The sequence below is a fragment of the Myxine glutinosa genome, chromosome 6, assembly GCF_964187855.1.
Source record: "Myxine glutinosa chromosome 6, kmMyxGlut1.1, whole genome shotgun sequence".
NCBI lineage: Eukaryota > Metazoa > Chordata > Myxini > Myxiniformes > Myxinidae > Myxine > Myxine glutinosa.
The window spans coordinates 21,816,222-21,839,138 of record NC_136266.1 but is presented as its reverse complement, the minus strand read 5'-3'; the positions used below and the strand labels follow the sequence as shown (position 1 = coordinate 21,839,138).

The window sequence follows — 22,917 nt, the reverse complement described above, 5'->3', positions numbered from 1 at the left end:
TTCTCACACATGCAGCATGCACCTTTCCCTTCAGCTTCAACGACACTCTCCTCCTCGTCAGCGTGCCACTCAGTTCCCGAAACTTCTTCCATGCACATCTCACTCTAGCAACCATTGCCGAGTCTGATCCACCTTCTCCATTCAGCATGTCTCCTAGGTAGCAAAATGTTTTCACACCTTCCAGCTTCACGCCGTCTCCAAGATCCAACTCAACATTTCCTCCATCTGCAGCTCCCTCTGTGCACACCTTACACTTGAATGTAGCTGCCACACTGGTTAATGACCATCTCAAACCACTACATTTTTGATGAACCCACTCAGCGCACATTGTACATTGAATGGAGTTCACTCCGACACCCTCCCTGCACACAGCACACGGCCACTTCCCTGTTCTTTCCACCTCACCACATGCTTTACCACTTGCCATCACCTTCGTCTTTCCGATATTCACTTTCAGACCTTTTCATTACCAATATCACCAATTCATTACATGACAGTTGGAAATCATCGATTTTGGTGAGGGTACTAGATATCACAACCAATGCACTCTTCACAATGGCAAGCTCAATGCCAAGGGATTTTGAAGGTATTTTTTCCTGTTGATTTTCATTTCATTTATTATTTTGCAGGTACATAAAGACGTACATTGCACCCGTGCAGGATTGCTAAAAAAAGTGAACCTTATCACTATCGAGTAGCTTTCCTGGATTCCATATTCTCTTGGTGAGATTGAGCATCATGGGAAAGCATGGTTACAGAGAGCATGTTAGACCCAAGATGAAAGGAAATAAATGAACAGGAACAGAGGACAGAATAAGGAAAGAATCACAGCAACCTCCAATTTGGAAGGTTGGGATAGGTAGGGTCAATAGGGGTAAAAAAAAAGAAGAAAAAGAAACATTGTGGTTAAGGATTTGGGGTGTGTATGTGCGACATGAGATGATGGAACACATCACCTGCTTTTGAAGACTTTGAGGGAAGAATGGGATCAAAGAACTTCAGTGAGGCAACTCAACAAATACGTGATGATGAAGAAGAACCACCTTTAGAGGCCATTTCCCCCCGCAGAGCAGGGGTTGGCCTTTTTCGGGCACCTTGGCCCCCTTTTTGAAGCAATGTTTTATGGCCGGATGCCTATCCTGCTGCCAATCCTGTTAGTCACACAGGGAATTACCAGTGAACTGGTGCTCAATTTTCCAACCTCGGAAGGATGACAGGCTGAGTCAACCCCCCTGGTGTTAATTCAGCGATCGACTGGGATTCGAACACAGGATCCCAAGCCGGCACCCTAACCGCTAAACCAACACCAGGCTGCTCAATAAATATGTGATGCAGATAACAAAATGGATGAGGTATGGAGTCAGCCTCGATTTTGGAAGTTTAACCAGAAGGTGTATGCTGCATGTGTGAGAAGTGTTATGATTTATGGGAGCGAGACATGGGTAATGAACGTAGAGCAGCAACGAAGGTTGGAAAGGGTGGAAATGCGAATGGTTCGATGGATGTGCGGAGTATTGTTGAGAGAGAGGAAGACAAATGATGAATTGCGAAAGATGATGGGAATAGAGCCTGTGATTGATGCTGTGAAGAGGAACAGGTTGAGATGGTTTGGTCATGTGTTGAGGAAGGATGAAAGTGACTGGTTGAGAAGAGTGATGGAAATGAATGTAGAAGGAAGTAGAGGACGGGGAAGACCGAGAAAGACTTGGCTAAAGATGGTGGAAGAAGAAATGCGGGCAAGGGGGTTAACAAGGAGAGATGCAGAAAATAGGGCAAAATGGAGAAGATTGTCATGGGGACCGCAAGGCTAACCCCCGCTCTAGCAGGGAAAATGGCCTTTAAAATGCATGTTGTTGTTGTTGTAACCAGAAGGGAGTTGCTGGAAGAAGGCATACATCCTAAGGAGGGTTGGAATACTGAGTGAGAAGAGAGAGAACTAGACTGGAGGAGAGGCAGTAAAACAGGGAGAGGCCACTGACCTGCCTGTTATTTGAGAAAAACAAACCTTGTGCTTCGGCCTCATCGTGGGAGATTCTAATAAAGTTGAGAGCTTTAGATTCCACCGAATCCAGGAAAGACATCATTCTGGGGCACCTGCTATGGACAAAGGCATCGTACACTGTGAGTTGCTCTGATATTTCAAGGAAAATGTTTGAACCACTGAAGATAGCTAGTCTCTGGTTGGATTTGGAGGCCAGCTTTGTTATTTGTTTAGTTGAGGAGAGATCATGGCTGATGGTGAGGCTTAGAGGTTCAAGAGACTGAATCTTTTCCTGAAACTTATCAGGTAAATCGATAGGTTGCTTTGTTTGACATCCTCTTGGAGTGACAGGGTGACACTAAGATTTTCATTTTATCAGACCAGCATTTAATAATTTACAGACCAGTGATGCAGCTGCAGTCTGCCTATCAGTGGCAGACAGTTGAAAACTATTCAAATAAGTTTGACTTACTTTATTGAACCTGAACATTTTCTTTTGTGTTTATTGTAATAACTAGGGCATGCCCGTACTATATCTATATCTAAAATTATATCCCCCCCCCCTCTATTTACATGAAATGGTTTGGTCCAAAGCGAACGGCTTGCGAGTACGGTGACAATCCCCCCCCTCTATTTACATGAAATGGTTTGGTCCAAAGCGAACGGCTTGCGGAGTTTGGTAAAGAAATCGCCATAGCGTGCACAAACGCGCAGGAAAGCGAAAGAATCGCAAATTAGTTTTAATTAGTTTTAAAACATAGTTTAACGCCAACATAGCGGCAACATAGTTTGCCAACGTGAAATAAATGAATACGCTCTCAAATGTGCCGTCCGAGGCAGAGTCTGTTCGCCACGTTCGGCACACGTGATAACTCGCTGCTCTCTGATTGGTTGAATCGTTTTTTGGACATAGCTCGGTAACTACTTGTCCGATTAATATGAAACCTTGAAAAGGCACATCCTCGGGTCCCCAGCAATATACCTGGCAAGTTTCAAGTATATCGGACCGGTAGTTGTCGAGAAACAGCGGTCGCATACACACACACACACAGAGATTACTGGAATTATAGATAGATGTATTGTTATGAAAATGACCGGAGGGGGAAATGGACACTTAATTAGGACAGCCATTTGTATCCCAATGTGCATGTTCAGGATTAGATGTCTTGTAATTACCCCCCAATTAGCATTGCCGATGTCCAGGGAAAGTTACAGCCGTTGTCAACTGAAAAGCTTCCGCAGGAAAAGGGTTCCTCAAACTTTTGGATAACGTACTGGGGGAAAATGGCTCAGACATAACTCAATGATTCACTAATGAAACAGGAAGAGTAGCAAATATGCAAGGAATATACAGCAGATTTTCAACTTTGCTGAAAAACGAATCACCAGGCCAAATTCATGTCTTGTGTTACAGCCATATATTAAATGTTGTGATTAGTGAGGCAACTCGATCAAACATTTCTGTGATCTCATTTACTTCTCTGTTAAATGAGCCTGCTGTACGTTTTAGGCAATTGTATAAAATAACAGATGTATGGGATCAGAGCAGTGAAAAAAAGCAGTCAACACCGAAAACCCATTGGCGAAACACGTTGGTGGTCGAAGGATACCAGGCAAATTTCAGTTTCTGGTTCATTGGAAAACTCACAAAGTTCCATGTCCGTTGATATTATTCTCTCCTTATACATGATTGAAGAATCAGAAAAACGAGGATGCAAGTCCTCATCGAGGACACAGCCCTCAGCTGCACCTTCAAAATTGGACGTGTAAATTTCACATTTAAATAATGAAATAAATAACTCTGCAGTGAGTGGAGATGGTCAAGTGTATGTAAATAAATAAATAATTAAAAGTTTTGTGTTGTTAGTATGCAGTGTTGACCTTTAGCTTATGTTGACTTCAAAAATAATTGGATGCTTGAATTCAGTGACCTGACATGAAAATTATCTTCAAATTTCAAGGCAATTGGATGGAAATGGATGATTTTAGAAATTAGGCCTATGTTGACCTTTTGACCTTTATACCTCAAAAATAATTGGTGGTTGAATTCCAGGACCTGATATGTAAATCCTGCTTAAATTTCAAGTCAATTGGATTTAAATTCATGATTTTAGAAATTTGACAAAGTTGTTGGTCTTTACCCCATGTTGACCTTTTGATCTTTTTACCTCAAAATTAATACGCTTCTTGTTTATGACCAACTCCACCATTTGGTAAAGTTTCCTGAAGATCGGTATAAATTGTGACCTGTAGGCAATTGAGATACAGACAAACAGAACCACAGATCAGACCAATCAAAATACTTGTGAATATTCGATTTTGCAAGTAATAAATAATTAATTGAAAGTGGTATGCAGGCAGAGGTGATGGTAAAGTGCATATAAATATATAAATACTTCCATGTGGTAGGTGGGAAGCAGTGATCAGATAGTAAAGTGTACATCTACCATATAAAACACAATGTCAGTTTGTGTGTTTGTACAGATGTCTGTCCCCTTCATAAGGGTAGGTTTTAAAGGCCAATCAATCAACACAAATATGTGTTCACTACGGTCTATTTTTTAGGATAAAACAAACTCGAAAAACATTTTCCATAAAAGAGTAATTACGTCTCTTCTATTGGAATTGGAGATGGCGGCTTGCAAGCCGAGCCTCAAGGGCGGTGTACAGAAGCGTCAAAAAAAAATTAAACAATAAATACAATGTGCAGGGAGGTGAAATTTGCTGCACATGATGTGCAATGCGTGCAGAGTGAAACAAATATTAATTTACGTCCGTAAGATGTCTAATAAATAAAGATGTAAGCACACCTGACACTAGGCCGAGTCTTTAGACGATTCCCCTTGAAAGTTTGAATATTTGATGAATGAATCTTTGATGACTCCTCTTGAAAGTTTGTATGTTGTTGGTAGACAAGTTATTGGTCGATAATTGTGAGGTAGTTGGGTTTCTTCAGATTTTGGGATGTTGAAGGTGTTACCCTCTGTGAGCCACTCATCCATTACCTTTTCCTCTTAGATAGGTTTGTTGAAATCTCGAGAATAGTAATTGTGGAGAGCATCCGCATGCTTTCCATAGAAGTTTGGAATTCCTTCTTAGCCAGAGCTTTTATAATTAGACATTTTTGCAAGTTGTGTTAAAAAAACGAATTCTTCATCAATCATCAATGGGGGCATTTCCCTTTGGTGTTTTTTTTTTGTTTGTTTTTTTTTGTTGCTTTTGTGTTGCTTTTCCTTTTCCAAGTTTTAGATCCAATCTACCTCATTGTCGTGTTATTTTGGGTCTTTATAAACCCCTTTCTAGAAATCTTCTAGCTTGTATTTTTTCAGGGAGATTTGATACATTTTGCTTTTGTTTCCTGAGATCGTGGTATAATCTTTTATGGTTATTTTCAAACATATTTTTGTTTTCTCCCGCAGTTGACTTCGTCATCCTTTTTAAAATATCCCTTACTGTCAATTGCTTGTTTTCTTGTGACGTCATCGGAGCACGCGCGCAGGGCACCCTGGGACACCTCGGCCATTTTGATACCCTCTCGAACAACGTCGTCAGCGGATTCACATTAAATAGTTTTTGTTCACGACCAGTCATGCCAATTTGCGGCGTATTTCGTTGTTCAAACAGGCCAGGCGTTAGGCCAGGAGTTAAGTTTTACAAAACGCCCAAACTTCTACTGAATCAGGGTGAGGAAACAAGAAATTTAAGTGAAGAGAGGCGGCGTTTGTGGAAGGCTGCCATCAATCGCAGTGACATCCAAACAGAATCACAGTGGGATCGCACACCTGTCTGCTCCGAGCATTTTGTTAACAGTAAGTAAGAACATGTTTCATGGAATGCGAAACCTGGAACATAAAAGTATTGAATTTTAAACTGTCCAATAAACTTTCTAAAGTTATGTACTCTTATCAACTCGGTCAAAATGAATCTCGATTTTATCATGTGAGGAACGTGCTATGTATTCGTTGCTTACATGATAAATATAGGTGATGACTTATGGCCATACGCACAAAGCACACATGGCGGCACTCACTTCGCACTGTGCGTCACATGTCTACAAAGTATGCACACATGCATGCACAGCTTAAAACTGCAGTGGTTTTTGAACAAATGGAGGGCACTTAATCAATCAGGTCCATAACATTAACACAAGCAGCTTTAAAAAATACATGTTTGTTTAATATATTAATACCTTGGATCAAATCAAGTGGACGTCATTCAGTTCTTTGTGTAGGATTTGTCGCACCCATCCATCTTGGTACAACCTGTATGCCTCGAGGGATTTATACTTCTTCAACTCATCTTTGGTATAGGCCGATTTGCTGAACAACAGGTAGTTGATCACGTCGATGTGGGTCACCTGAGGCCACTTGCTCACATTCTTCTCAAATTGATCATTTGATAGACCATAAGGGTCACACCCAATGACAGAAATCTTCTCTTTGTAACGAACAAGAACGTCCGGGGGGAGCGTCTCTTGGTAGCCAAGGTTGGCACTCGCACTGCTAGCCATACTCAAGCCTGGATCTACCATATCCTTACGTACACTCCAAGTCTGTTCTACAGGTAGTTGGTTGCAGGTTGACCCACTGCCCAGGTGTTCACCAGTTCACTGGTCCACGGCAAACTTAAACCGAATGTTCTGTGTTTGTTGGGCAACAATACGTAATATAAACTAGATGGCACCACACTCCACATGAACGTGACAAAACAAACAAAATTACTTTATAAAACAGACTTTTTGCGATCCGCATTCACCATAAACCAACGCAACAAATCAATATCGGCGCACACGGACAGATTAGCTTGGGTATCAAAATGGCCGCCGCGCAATGCGAGATGGGTAACTGTGACGTCAGTGAAAACAAAGGATTGTTTATCGAGCTTCTTTTCAGCACCTATTAACTCCCTATTTTTATCTTCAATGTAATATTTGTTTTTTTTATTTATTGGATTCTCTTCTTTAGTTTTGGCCTTCGGTTTCCTCATGAATTGTTGTATTTGGTCTGTTTCCTTTGTCTTTCTTTCTCAGTTGTCTTTCTGTGTCTCGGGTCTCCATTTCCATGGTGGTGTTTGGTTTCTGTTCGTGGGGCTGGTCTATTCTTCTTGCAGCATTGTTTTCTTTTACTTTTTGTCTTGAATGATCAGTACCACTATAAAGCACACAGTATGGATTTCCTTCAAAGGGGATAATTTTAGTATAATTTTAACAATTGATCAGTTAGTTCTCCTGACGAGTATTTTAGTCCATTGGTTTCTACTAAATAGATTTGTGGTCTTTCTCTGAGTGCTGTCAGCCTTATCTCTTCAAAGAGGAAGGGTATCTCTGTAGTAGTGTCAGTTAGCAAGCCCTTCTTCCAGTCGACACTGCTCTTCTTCATCCTCGTCTTCCTTCTCATCTCCCTTCTACCATTTTTCCTCCGCTTCTTTCTCATCTCATCTGTGAAGGTATCACCTGGTCAATGTCAGTGGGCCGGGTCCACTCCCCTCCCTCGGGTGGGCTTGCAGTTTCAAGATAGTTCACCATAATTCATTTTTGTGTTCTTGAATGAAAATCGGACTCATGTATCTATAGAAACATGATTAATATTATTGGAAGAGAAAAGTTTGGTTCGTACCATTTCCTATTAATACAATTGAGCTAATGGTGCCCATTGTCATATCACACATGGACACACATAAACGGAAGGACACTTCTTTCACCAATAGATGCAAAAATCAAGTATAATTTCTCTTGTGACCCCAGAAACAAACAAAAAAAATACATTTATAATGGCCCTCACAGCCCATACAACTCCCACTCTCACCCCTCCCTTCGAAACATGAATAATAGCAAACATAATCATTTAAAACTTACTCTGGACATTCACAAGCCCCAGATATGACCTCACCATCAGTGTTAAGCAGCAACCAAATCAGATACTGTGTCTCCATCTGGGAAGTCTACCTGGATGTTTCAGATGACGGCATCATCTTTCCGACTGCAGATGTCCATTAATCCTGCCATGTTCACATGAGCTAATCCCACGAGGTTAAAAGTGCACTCACCAACAGGGATGATCGGGGAGGTCGGGTAGAATGCACCCATTCACAGTCCTTGCATGGGCTCACATCGTCGGGGGTTTTTTGCGGCACGGGCTGCAAGATATTAACTTTATGGGCAAGTTGTTCAGAAAGTTCTCAAAATATATTGTTGTGCAGAGGCACACCCTTTCCACTAAGGTACTTTTCCAAGTGTTTTGGCTTCTTTTTGAAGCTTTATGAGCCATTTTATGTGCCAATTCTTAACTGGCATGCACGATATATGTTCTCTACCCCAATGACCGCTGTTGCTAGGGTTTTCTGCACATCTGCACCAAGCATTCTGGGGTGGACTACGTCCTTTCGAAAATTGCGTATTGTGCGCAAAAGCTAGATCTCATAAAGATGCACTTCTAAAATAGGAAATAATCATGACCACATTCATTTATCTCTGGATCTATAAATTAACAACACCTTTATCCAACAATTTATCTAACAGCATTATCTAACATATATTTATCTGCAAACAGTTTATTTTTGTTTGCAGGAGCTAGGCTCATGGAAAAGCAAGGTAGAACTCACAGTGGGGCAAACAATTATGGTAAAAATGGGGGTAATAAAGATACTGGTTCAGAATTAGGAATGACAAGAAATAGTGGTGCAGTGCTTTCTTGAATTCCTGGAAGGAAGAGTGGGAAAGAACGGCTCCTGGAAGAAACCTCTACAGATGGGAGAAGCGAGGAAAAAAGTAGTTCAGGTATACAGTTAGCTTGCATCATTTTGGAAGTATAACCAGGAGGGGTTTACTGGAAGAATACATACCTCCTGGAGTAGATAGGGAGGTTTGGAGGACTGAAAGAGCAGAGGGAGCCAATGTTGGAGAATAGACAGTGGAAAACAGGGGAGACCACCGACCTGCCTGCAATGTGTGGGCAACAGACCCTGTGCCTCAGCCTTTTCACGAGAGATTCTAACAATTTTAAGAGCTTTCGTTTCTACAGAATCCAAGAGAGACAGATGTGTTGCTGTCATGCCAGCCCAAAGCGAAGAGCAGAACTCCATTGATCTACAGACAAAGGTCTTGGAGGCTGAGTAGCTCTAATTTTCCAATGAAAGATTTTGATCAATGGAGGATGCCCAGAATGCATCTGGCTTTGGAGGCCAGTTTTGCAACGTGGTTGCCCCAGGAAAGGTCATGGCTGATGGAGAGACCGATATGTTCAAAAGATTGAATCTCTTTCAGTGAATGACAAGGGAAAATGATAAGCCACCTTCAAAGGCCATTTTCCCCTGCAGAGCAGGGGTTGGCCGTTTTTCGGGCACCTTAGTCACCTTTTTTGAAGCAATGTTTTATGGCCGGATGCCCTTCCTTCCGCCAACCCTGTTAGTCACCTCTTGCGACACACAGAGAATTACCAGTGAACTGGTACTCAATTTGCCGACCTCGGAAGGATGACAGGCTGAGTCAACCCCCCTGGTGTTAATTCAGCGATCGACCAGGATTCGAACCCAGGATCCCAAGCCGGCACCCTAACCGCTAATCCAACACCAGGCTATAACAAGGGAATTGATAGGTGGGTTCATTTGACAACCCTCCAGAGCAATAGGGCAAGTGTGAGATTTTTTCTGGATTTAAGGTCATGTTCCATTTGTCAGACCAGTGGTGAATAATTTCTATATCATCAGAGGCATCCTTCCGATAGAGGCGATATATCATCCTTCCGAGGTCGGCAAATTGAGTACCAGCTTGCTGGGATGAATGATCCCGGTGTGTACCCAGGTTTAGAATAGGTACACCGTATCCCTGCGCATCGTAAGAGGCGACTCAGGGTTGGTGCCAGGAAGGGCATCCGGCCGTAAAAACATTGCCTCAAACAGGGAACCATGATTTTTATGGGGCCCGCAAGGCTAACCCCCGCTGTTGCGGGGAAAATGGCCTTAAAACGATCATTCATTCATTTCATATATCAGAGGGAGATGGAGCTGCCCAGCAGAGGGATGGGTTACATTATGGCACAATGTGGAGTCATCTGCAAAAGAGAAGAGAGGGTTTTACAGAGCATTGGAGAGGTTGTTTATGTAGAGGAACATGACATGGCGATGGAATACTCCAACCCTCACTGGGTAAGGAGAGGAGAAAGTTTCATTGACAGCATCATGTTGAATGCATGATTGGAGAAAGTTAGAAATTCAGGAATAAAGGTGGCCTTTTTATGTCACAGGCAGAAAGTCTGGCAAGCATTCATGATGGCAGATGGTCTAATACCCGATTTATGTCTAGGGAGATGGTCCCGGCCTCTTTGTTGGAGATTAAGGGCCTCCAATCATTGCTGAGAGAAGACTCAAGAACTACCATGTCTTCTCTTTTATACTTATAATATTAATTTTTTTTAACGTGGAAGAGTTTGTGCATATATTAAAGTTAGGATAAGGAAATTAGGTATCATCTCCATGTAATATGCCAAAATGGTGGAATTTTAACTCCCTCACAAGACACTCTCTCCCCACCCCCTTTCAATCATTCCCCATAGATCTCTTTTCCCTTCCCTAACCTTTCTCTCATCTACTTCAAGCTCCCTATTCATTTTTCCACATTTGCCATAAACACCCTCACCATTATTTTTCTTCATTAACCTCCCAACACCTTTATAGTTTACGATACAAATTCCCTCATTCATAATAGGTAAAAAGCCAATTCAGAAACGTTAGTGTTTATTTGATGAATTAAACACAGCAGAAAATGAACGGAAGAACATGGTATATGGGATTTGAACATGGGGTCATGGCATCATGAAACAATTGCTAAGATGGGAACATCAAGCAGGCCAATTAATGCTGCATTCCAACATGAGGCTGTCCATCGTAAGCAATTATATGCTGACACAGAACTGTTTTTTATGGACGTTTATGCAATTCACTGTTGGTTTTTAAAGGTTATTTATGAAACGTAGGTGCAGTTGAAATGCCAGAGTTTGCGTTGCCACAAATGTAATTGCAGGACAGCATTTAAGGGTGATTTAAAAGTACACAGCTTGTTGGGAAGTAGCTGTCAAGGCATTCCAGCATTTTAATTCAGTGTCAAAATGACTGCCTTCCAACGAAATCAAAAAGTCAACTCTTGTTATATTCCGTGGACAAATGGCTGTCATTGCTTGCCCTGTCACCTTTCCACAAGGAAAGTTCACAAGTTTAAGAGACAAGATACTCATAATTGTTGAGGAAATGCCATATATATATACATACATACATACAGTCACGTGAAAAAGTAAGTACACCCCATGTAAAGTTTTGACTTTTTCAACATATTTTAACATACAGCTATTTGATCTTCATTTCAACAATATTGATAGATAAAGGTGACATAATATAACAAATATCATGAAACATTTACATTTTGTAGTGCATTGTATAATTTAAATAAACATAAATGCAAATTTCGCATGTGGAAAAAGTAAGTACACCCTTGGCTCTAATAGGTGGTATTGCCCCCTTTGGCAGAAACAACCTCAAGTAGGCGTTTCTTATAACTGTCTACCAGTCTCTGACATCGACTAGGAGAAATTTTTGCCCACTCCTCCATGCAGAATTCTTTCAGATGTGCGATGTTTGAGGGGTTTCTTGCATGCACAGCTCGTTTCAAATCCCCCCACAACATCTCAATGGGATTTAGATCCGGGCTTTGACTTGGCCATTCCAGAACCCTCCATTTCTTTCTTTTCAGCCATTCCTTGGTGGATTTACTGGTATGTTTAGGGTCCTTGTCATGTTGCAAGGTCCACCTTCAGTTGAGCTTCAACTTTCCGACAGATGGCCTCACATTATCCTCAAGCACCCTCTGGTACAATGAAGAATTCATAGTGGATTATATGATGGTGAGCTGCCCAGGCCCTGATGCAGCAAAGCTGCCCCAAACCATAATATTTCCACCACCATGCTTTACAGTTGGTATCAGGTTCTTGTGGTCAAATGCTGTCTTTGGTTTTTGCCAAACATGTCTTCTGGTACTGTGGCCAAATAGCTCTACCTTTGACTCATCTGTCCAGAGCACATTGTTCCAGAAGTGCTGGTCTTTGCCTAGGTGTTCATTGGCAAACTTTAGTGTTGCCCTGATGTTCTTTCTGGACAGCAAAGGTTTCCTCCTGGCACACCTCCCATGTAGATCAAATTTGTGCAGCCTCTTTCTAATGGTAGACTCGTGCACTTTGACATCAACAGTGGCAAGAGCTACCTGTAGGTCCCGTGATGACATTCTGGGGTTCTTAGAGACTTCTTTCAGCATCTTGCGGTCTGCTCTCGGGCTGAACTTGCTGGGGCGGCCTGGCCTGAACAAGTTGGCAGTTGTTTGGAATCTTCTCCACTTGTAGATGATCTTCCGGACAGTCGAATGATTGATTTCAAATTGTTTGGAGATCTTTTTAAACCCCTTCCCAGACTCGTAGGCATCTAAAACCTTCTTTCTGAAGGCCTCAGAGAGCTCTTTTGATCTAGGCATGGTGACGCTGCACACTTCAACAACAAAGAGCAAACCAAACTAAATGTCTGAGGTTTAAATGAGACAGGTTCCTGCAAGATCCTCTCTCACGATGTTCTAATCATTTAAACCTGAGGTGGTGCACCTGATTCTAATTTTAGGTATTTGAAGTCGTGATAAATGTCGGGGTGTACTTACTTTTTCCACATGCAAAATTTGCATTTATGTTTATTTAAATTATACAATGGACTACAAAATGTAAATGTTTCATGATATTTGTTATATTTATATCACCTTTATCTATCAATATTGTTGAAATGAAGATCAAATAGCTGTATGTTGAAATATGTTGAAAAAATCAAAACTTTACATGGGGTGTACTTACTTTTTCACGTGACTGTATATATATATATGTACATACACTACATGACCAAAAGTATGTGGACACCCGAACATCGAACATGTCATTCCAAAATCATGGGCATTAATATGGAGTTGGTCCCCCCTTTTGCTGCTATAACAGCCTCCACTCTTCTGGGAAGGCTTTCCACTAGATGTTGGAACATTGCGGGGCGGATTTGCTTCCATTCAGCCACAATAGCATGAGCGAGGTCGGGCATTGATTCTGGACGATTAGGTCTCGCTCGCAGTCAGCGTTCCAATTAATCCCAAAGTTGTTCGATGGGGTTGAGGCCAGGGCCCTGTGCAGGCCAGTCAAGTTCTTCCACACCGATCTAGACAAACCATTTCTGCATGGACCTCGCTTTGTGCACCGGGGCAATATCATGCTGAAACAGGAAAGGGCCTTCCCCCAAACTGTTGCCACAAAGTTGGAAGCACACAATCATCTAAAATATCAATGTACGCTGTAGCGTTAAGATTTCCCTTCACTGGAACTAAGGGGCCTAGCCTGAAGCATGAAAAACAGCCCCAGCCCATTATTCCTCCTCCAACAAACTTTACAGTTGGCACTATGCATTCAGATAGGCAGCGTTCTCCTGGCATCTGCCAAACCCACATTCGCCCGTCGGACTGCCAGATGGTGAAGTGTGATTCATCACTCCAGAGAACACATGTCCACTGCTCCAGAGTCCAAAGGCGGCGAGCTTTACATCACTCCAGCCGACGCCTGGCATTGCGCATGGTGATATCAGGCTTGTGTGCGGCTGCTCGGCCATGGAAACCCATTTCATAAAGCTCCCGACCAACAGTTGTTGTGCTGACATTGCTTCCAGAGGCAGTTTGGAACTTGGTAGTGAGTGCTGCAACCGAGGACAGATGATTTTTACGGGCTACTTGCTTCAGCACTCGGCGATCCCGTTCTGTGAGCTTGTATAGCCTACCACTTCAAAGCTGAGCTGTTGTTGCTCCTAGACATTTCCACTTCACAATAACAGCACTTACAGTTGACCAGGGCAGCTCTAGCATGGCAGAAATTTGATGAACTGACTTTTTGGAAAGGTGGCATCCCATGACGGTGCCACGTTGAAAGTCACTGAGCTCTTCAGTTCGGCCCATTCTACTGCCAATGTTTGTCTATGAAGATTGCATGGCTGTGTGCTTGATTATATATACCTGTCAGCAATGGGTGTGGCTAAAACAGCCGAATCGACTAATTACAATTGCATTGGGAGCTTTCATTTTATTACTTTACCCCGGTGTTCGTATTTGTATCTGACTGGTGGATCCTCACGTTAGCATTTTTACCTCAGCCTTATTTTTCATTCCGCACCTTATTTTTATCCAAATCATTATCGTTCTTAGTTTAGGCTTCAGATTAAACCCGTGTTTTTGTGAAGTTAAATGCTTCATGTTTCTTCCATCTCGTGCGCACAATAACCGCCATTATTGGGAGGTCACCTCGGGAGTTAAAGCTGGTTCGGCTCATCCGTCCAAGGGTGGTGGTGACTAGCTATGGACACGACTATATATATTACATACATACATACATACATACATACATACATATATATATATATATATATATATTATATATATATATACAGTATATATATATATATATATATATATATATATATTATATATATATATATATATATATATATACAGTGTATATATATATATATATATATATATATATATATATATATATATATATATATATATATACTGAAACGCAAAAGAAACTTACCACCTTTGAAACCTTTAAATATCAACAATAACACTGCGTGTAGGAAATGTGTGAACTTATTTGTGGACAATAGTGTCCTCGCTGTCAGACAAAACGGTCACGGATGGTCACTTGAACCTTCAATGGTCACTTCATAGCACAGCTGTTGAACAGCCGTTTTGACTGTCAGTGATTAGCCAAGGGGTACGGGATGATTTTAATGAGCTGCACGTGATGTCTTGATATTGGCTTTAAAAAGGCCAGTGCAAAATGGGCATTTTGACCGAAAAATTTGACCATTTTGACCAACTTCAAAAAGACCGAAAACACAAAAGAAACTTACCACCTTTGAAACCTTTAAATATCAACAATAACACTGCGTATAGTAAATGTGTGAACTTATTTGTGGACAATAGTGTCCTCACTGTCAGACAAAACGTTCACGGCTGGTCACTTGAACCTTCAATGGTCACTTCATAGCACAGCTGTTGAACAGCCGTTTTGACTGTCAGTGATTAGCCAAGGGGTATGGGATGATTTTAATGAGCTGCACGTGATGTCTTGATATTGGCTTTAAAAAGGCCAGTGCAAAATGGACATTTTGACCGAAAAATTTGACCATTTTGACCAACTTCAAAAAGACCGAAAACGCAAAAGAAACTTACCACTTGTTTGAAATGTAATAAAATTGTAACAGTTCAAAATAAAACAAACCAACAATTTATTGCTAATTGAAACATTGGCATTTTATTGATGACATGTCAAGTTTTTGACCAAGATACACCATCTCATCAGTTTGTTCTACAGTACAGAACAGCACAGGGTGCAATGTCAGTCCCCTTTCAATAGCGTGTATGGCCACCATTGTTTTGGATACAGGCAGTGCATCGTCGGCGTATACTGCCTACCAGTCTTTGGATGGATTGCTGCTGGATTCTGTCCCACTCAGTCCTCAATGTCTGAAGCAGCTCTGCCCGTGTCCTGCCCGGCCCTGCCAACTACGCGTCTCCCAAGCTCATCCCACAGGTGCTCTATGGCATTCAGGTCAGGGGAGAGCGCAGGCCACTGCATGGTGTTGATGTTCTCGCCTTGGAGAAATGCAGTGGTAAAGCGAGCAGCATGGGGACGAGTGTTGTCATGCTGAAAGGTTCTCAGTTCTGGGTGGTCTAGCAGGAATGGCAGCAGATGAGGTCACAGGATGTTACCCACATACCGCTGGGCGTTAAGATTCCCATCCACAACCACCAGTGGCGTCCTGTACCGGCCTGATATGGCGGCCCACACCATCACACTTGGGCCACCCCACCTGTTGGCTTGACGCACGCAACAATCGGCATATCGCTCGCCAGTTCTTCTCCAGACTCGCTCACGCCCATCAGGACTGTCCACACAGAACCTTGACTCATCGCTGAAAGCGACCTCGTTCCACTGCGCCAAGGTCCACCGCTGATGCTGCTGGCACCATCTCTGACGGTTGCGGCGATGGGCAACCGTCATCACGGGGCCTCTGCATGGTCTTCTGGCAGTCAGACCATAGTCATGCAGTCGTCTTCGTGCAGTATCATTGGAGATCCGTGGGTTTGCACGCCCCGGAGTTTCTGCCGCAGTGCGGGATGCTGGACGGAATCGATCCCGCAGGTGACTTCGGACCATCTGCCTGTCCTGCCTTGCAGTGGTGACTCTTGGCCTCCCTGATCGAGGTCTGTCATCTGCAGAGTTGTGGAGGGTGTCTCTGTCCACCAGGGCCAATATCGTCTGGTGTGAACAGCCAAGGCGACGTGCCACCTCACGGTAGCTCAGTCCGCCTTGCAGCATGCCCAGGGCACGCTGCCGTTGATCCCTTGACAATCGTGGCATGTTGATTGAAATGCCCATTTTGCACTGACCTTTTTAAGCCAATATCAAGACATCACGTGCAGCTCATTAAAATCATCCCGTACCCCTTGGCTAATCACTGACAGTTAAAACGGCTGTTCAACAGCTGTGCTATGAAGTGATCATTGAAGGTTCAAGTGACCATCCGTGACCGTTTTGTCTGACAGTGAGGACACTATTGTCCACAAATAAGTTCACACATTTACTATACGCAGTGTTATTGTTGATATTTAAAGGTTTCAAAGGTGGTAAGTTTCTTTTGTGTTTTCGGTCTTTTTGAAGTTGGTCAAAATGGTCAAATTTTTCGGTCAAAATGCCCATTTTGCACTGGCCTTTTTAAAGCCAATATCAAGACATCACGTGCAGCTCATTAAAATCATCCCGTACCCCTTGGCTAATCACTGACAGTCAAAACGGCTGTTCAACAGTTGTGCTATGAAGTGACCATTGAAGGTTCAAGTGACCATCCGTGACCGTTTTGTCTGACAGTGAGGACACTATTGTCCACAAATAAGTTCACACATTTACTACACGCAGTGTTATTGTTGATATTCAAAGGTTTCAAAGGTGGTAAGTTTCTTTTGCGTTTCAGTATGTATATATATATATATATATATATATATATATATATATATATATATATATATATATATATATATATATATATATATATATATATATATATTTTTATATATATATATATATATATATAGTTGCGGTTTTGAGATCCCCTCACTTGTAAATACTTGTAAATAATAACTTGTAAATATCCCAGCATTTAATAAGGTCACACCCATAGCTAGTCCATAAGCAACACGTAGGTCACCATAGGACTTTAGTTATCTCCTTATTATGTGTTTAAATAAGGCCATGTTCCCAATAGTCGAACCTGCGTTGCATTAATCAAATAAGGTAGGCCCCATTCATCACATTCAAACCTCTCTCTCTCTCCAAGCTACCCCATCATGCCCCACCTACAGTCGGGGCGTGTCCCTCCCAATTTTATAACGCGCCTTCGCTTGCCAGCAGCGTTCGCTGCATTGAGCCGTCATCGCTGCCTTAAGCGCTCGCCCCGGCCGCCATTACGCACGCGGTTAAGCTGGAGAAGAAGGGGTCGGAGCGCCAAGAACGAGGCGTGGCCCTGTCAACGTTCCATCAAGGGCGGAGCCGGTGAGCCCTCGCTACCCAATCAGGGCTGAGGTGAGCTCACTGATAGGCGTGGCTCGATGAAGCGCGCATTGATTTCTAAGCGCGTTATATAAGCGCAAGCACGAGGACTGCTTTAACAACTGTGCGAGGGAGCTCCATTGTTAAGAACTGCGCAAGGGAGCTCCATTGTTAAACGACTGCGCAGGGGACCATTGCTGTTGAGAGAACACCAAGAAGAGAGGAGGGAGAGAAGCTGAGTAAGGAGTTCACGAGCAGAGTGAGTGGGAGAGCCACGCTAACAGAGAGGGCACAGACAAACCTGCGTTGGAACGAGCTGCGCTGGGGAACTCCTAATTCATATGAATTCATAGGAACTGCGCATACGGACTTGCGAAGGACTCCCCCCCCCCCCCCCTCCCCGCCATATGTAAGGTCCGGTCGCACGCCAACGATATGCGCTAGCTGCCTGCCCGGGTTTTCGCCATGGTACGAGTCAACACTTGGAGCCGGACCTCAACGCCTGAACCATCTGCTTTGACCTTCTCCTCCTATCACTACCATCCCGTGTGAGTCTGTCTGTTTGTCCGGGGTTGTAAGTAAGACTGTATAGTTAAGCTTGCCCTGTGTCCTTTTGCTCTGTATATTGCTTTGATTTCCTCTTCTTTTGGGTTTTTGTATATACTGTATATATATATATATATATATATATATATATATATATATATATATATATATATATATATATATATATATATATATATATATATATATCTAAGAATATAATTTTTTAGTGCTCCAACCTAATGAGCACACGCAGTGACGTCACCGCCACGTACGTACGCCTTCCCTGCCAAACTCCGGAGGAGCCATCTGGCAGTACGAAATTTAGATCTTATTTCAAATACAATCATGAGTGCATGCAAAACTCACAGTTACCGACCTGGTTTCGCCCTTTTGGGGCTTCATCAGGGAAACGCAGCGAGTCCTGCATGCACTCATGAATCTGAAAACCAATTCGGTTTAATACCAGATTAGTTTATACCAGGTTTTTATTAGGTTGGAGCACTAAAGAATTATATTCTGATTGGTTACTCCCAACCGCATCTCGGCGACACTATATAATGAGTGGATACCAGAGATAATGTACCGTGTGGTAGACGGTGCTTATCGCTCCCATTAAGGTACAGAGATAGCTGAATGGGATACCTTCATGGCGGTTCACCACTGATAGTATGGAGTCGCATAATGACCGATATATATATATATATATATATATATATATATATATATATATATATATATATATATATATATATATATATAATATACACACACTGTATACACACATGTAATGCACACAATTGTGGTGAACATGGTAAAGGAGAAAGATTCATGAACCAGTTGAAACTAACATAGCTGGCAGCCAAGGCCAAGGGATGTTTCAAAATTTGGTTAATGGATAATGAACCTTGACAAAAAAAGGAGGTGGAGATTTTGAGTTCTGGGAGAACTTCCTCCCACCTTCGGAAACCCACAAATGGAGATAACAACCAAAGGGACAGGGCATACCTGCAAACTACAAGCTGATACTGGGGTGCATCCTTTCTGCAGACATAATGAATACATGCGTTATAGATTTGAGGAAGTGAACCGTGGAAGAGATTTATGTATTAAAGAAGAGGATTTTGCTTGCATTCTGCAGGCAGAAAAATAAGTCAAGCAAAGAAGAATAGTTGATCAAATTTAGCTCTATATTTACCAGTTTACAGGCATCGTAATTTTTAATGCAAAAAACGTCTTACATTACAAATGTAAACGATGGTTTGCACAATTATGGATTGCAAGGCAACACTAAGAGGAGGGGTTTATGATTCTCTTGAAGGCAAACGTTAAAAGGAGTTACTTACAAATCAAAGTTGAAAACAAACAGTGACTTCATATTGTTGTAACTGTTTGACCTGGCATGTTGTTAACAGCCAATTAATGTCATCATGATAAGTTAGCACCTTTCCTTTATGTTGCATTGATTGAATTTAGGTTAGTAACAATTGTATTAAAAGGTTGATTCAGAGATAGCGATACAATGTATTTTCCTGGTTCAATTCCTGGCGGAATGATAAATGCAATAGGTTAACGTATAACAGTCATCTTTCATGCTTTCAGTAGATGATAGATGATGTAATAAAGAAGGCATGCCTTACTGGGTTGACAAAATGCTGCTGCAGAGCGTAAAGTGACCATACCGTGTAGCTGGCTGTTAATCCACTGGAAATTGCAGAGCTAGTGATTTTCCTTTTCCAAACAACCAAAATCCTATTTCAGAAATGTAATTGTACACCACTCTTTTCCTTTTCCATCTCCAGGCGCTGCATGACGTCATTGCCGGGCACCGAAGGGGGCCCCGCGATGACGCTCGCTGAAAGGGAGTACTCAGTTTTCACTCTCGTTGTTTGTTTGTTTGTTTGTTTTCTTGTTTGTTTGTTTGTTTGTTGGTCCGGTCAATATCTCAGCCATCCTTTGAGCTTGGAAGCTGAAATTTGGGCACTATAATGAGCAAGTGCTTTGGCAAAAATAATATTTTTAGTTTTTTCATTCATCAATTAATTGATTAGTTACTTTATTATTATTGATTTATTAAGTACTTGTTTATTTCCTTTCACATCTGGGCATTATCTCAGGCACCTTTTGAGTAAGGAAGCTGATATTTGGACATGACATTGACCAAGTGATTTGGATGTAGAGTATTTTTGATTTATTGATTAATCAATTAATCGATTAATTATTTAATTATTTGATAAATGACTAAATTGATTTTTTTTTTTTTAAGTTACAGATTCAGATGAAATGGTGGTGGTTTAGGTATTCTATAAGCCAATTGATTAATAATTTAATTATTTTACGATTATTATTTATTTATTTTCATTATTAATCACTTATTTATTTTCTTTCTCATCTGGGCAATATCTCAGGCACCTTTTGAGCTAGGAAGCTAATATTTGGACATGACAGTGACCAAGTGATGTGGCTATAAAGGATATTTTTGATTAATAGATTAATCAATTAATCAATTCATTGTTAAATTTTTTCGATTAATGACTTATTTAATTAATTTTGACAAAATTACAGTTTCGGATGTAACACTGGTGGTTGAGATATGTATGCTATTAGCCAATTGATAAAGAAATTAATTATTTTCGGATTATTATTTATTCATTTTAATTATGGAATTAATCAATCAATTATTGTATGCCACTCCCTTCCAATACCGTTTCTATGTGCTGCACGGCGGTATCACTGGGTGCCGAGGGTGCCCGGCAATGCTGCACTGGAGGATGTTATGTATTTATTTGGCATGGGGACGGTTTACTTTGAATGTATCTGTACTTGTTTTCTTGTTTGTTTGTTTTCTTGTTTGTTTGTTTGTCCGGTTGACATCTCAGCCATTCTTTGAGCTGGGAAGCTGAAATTTGGGCAAAATAGTGAGCACGTACTTTGGCAAAAATAGGTTTTTTATTAATCAATTAATTACTTCATTATTATCGATTTATTTCGTACTTATTTATTTTCTTTCTCATCTCGCAATATATCAGGCACTTTTTGAGCTAGGAAGCTGATATTTGGACAAGACAATGACCAATTGATTTGGCTGTAAAGAGTATTTTTTATTTATTGATCAATTAATCGATTAAATATTTAATTTTTTCGATTAATTAATTATTTAATGAATTTTCAAAAAATTACAGCTTTGGATGAAACACTCGTGGTTTCGGTATGCTATTAGCCAATTGATTAATAAATTGGGGCACTTGTCAGGATAGAAGGGAAAATTGATGGAGCAAAATACAGAAAAATCCAAGAGGAAAACCTGCTGCCCTCTGCAAGAAAGCTGAAATTGAGATGGAAGTTCACCTATCAGCATGACAACGACCCAAAGAACACAACCAAAGCTACAATGTAGTCGCTAAGGAACAAAAAGATAAATGTCCTTTAGTGGCTCAGTCAGACTGTGACCTAAATACAATTGAAAATCTGTGGCATGACTTCCACCAAGTATGAATTCAGAGGGGTGGACACTTATCCAACCAATAAAATCCAGTTTTGTATTTTTAATTAAGTTTCTGAAATTTGTCGAATTTTTTTCCCACTTGGAAGTTGTGAGTTACGATGTGTAAATGAAGGTGGGAAAAGTATGATTTCATGCATTTTAATTCCTGGCTATCAGGCAACAAAAGGTGAAAATTTTGAAAGGGGGTGTAGACTTTCTATGGGCAGTGTCTATATATATATAAAAATAAAATTATCCATGATATTAAAAGCCAAGTGATTCAAGATAATATACAATCACAGAAAATGAACACAACCATGACGTACACTTTCTGCCACCTGGGGAATCTCTTTATCTCTAAAATAGATCTCTATCTGATACCGTATGCGACCTCCTACCTTTCCATTGACATCTCGAGTGCTGAGTGTAACTTTAATGATTCCAAGTAGTGCTTCGACCAAACCTTCACACTCACGCATGCGCTTTCGAGCCTCCTCACCAGCCGAACTCACATTCCTGTGAAATGTGTGAACCATGGAATCAGCCTGATGCCATTTGGGGCCATTGATATGTTGTGTATAAATGGAAAACAGGAAGTGTCTATACATGTTGTAATAATCCATATAATATATTCTCAAAGGTGTTTTTCGTACATAAATATTATATTGTACAGTATTGATGCAACTCATTTAAAATGCATGAAAACTTCCAATGGCCATTCACCTAATAAGGTTAATTTTATCATTTAACCAACAACAACAAGGAGTTTTAACAATGATGTCTGTCATGCATGTTCCATTTCCACACGCAAATGTAATCTGTCAGTTCTCGTATATTCTATGTGGAACATTTCTTATGAAGACATATACTGTAACATTTTTATCAGAGTTGGCTTCACAAAAATTTTGGGATCTTATTTTAATGCTTATGGATTGCTTGAAGGATAACCACGCAAGAATACCATACTATTTCAAGTCCTAGCTTTGTATCATCATGTCTACCTTTCCATAAAAAAATAAAAATCGACCCAGATACAACAATCCAGGAACTAGAAAACGAAGCATCAAACAAATACAGTACCTCAGAGTCGAAGAGGGCCACAAAATGTCCCAAACAAATGGGCAAAACCATTACCAGAGAATACCTGTAGAGAGCGAGGCTGACCCTGAAAACAACTCACCCCAAGAAACAACATCAAAGCCATAAACTAACTCATGGTAATAGTATTCCAATATATTTGTGGAATA

At 41.2% G+C, this 22,917-nt stretch overlaps 1 protein-coding gene across 7 annotated transcripts in view; it reads right to left on the bottom strand.

The window, feature by feature from the left end:
• Positions 1–22,917, bottom strand: part of LOC137429642 (catenin delta-2) — a 580,920-nt gene that overhangs the window by 77,413 nt on the left and 480,590 nt on the right. For all 7 annotated transcript variants that reach the window (XM_068119734.2, XM_068119735.2, XM_068119736.2 and 4 more), the window contains one exon: positions 22,069–22,186. In XM_068119734.2, coding sequence (XP_067975835.2) covers positions 22,069–22,186 — 118 coding nt within the window. The remainder of the gene's footprint in view (positions 1–22,068; positions 22,187–22,917) is intronic.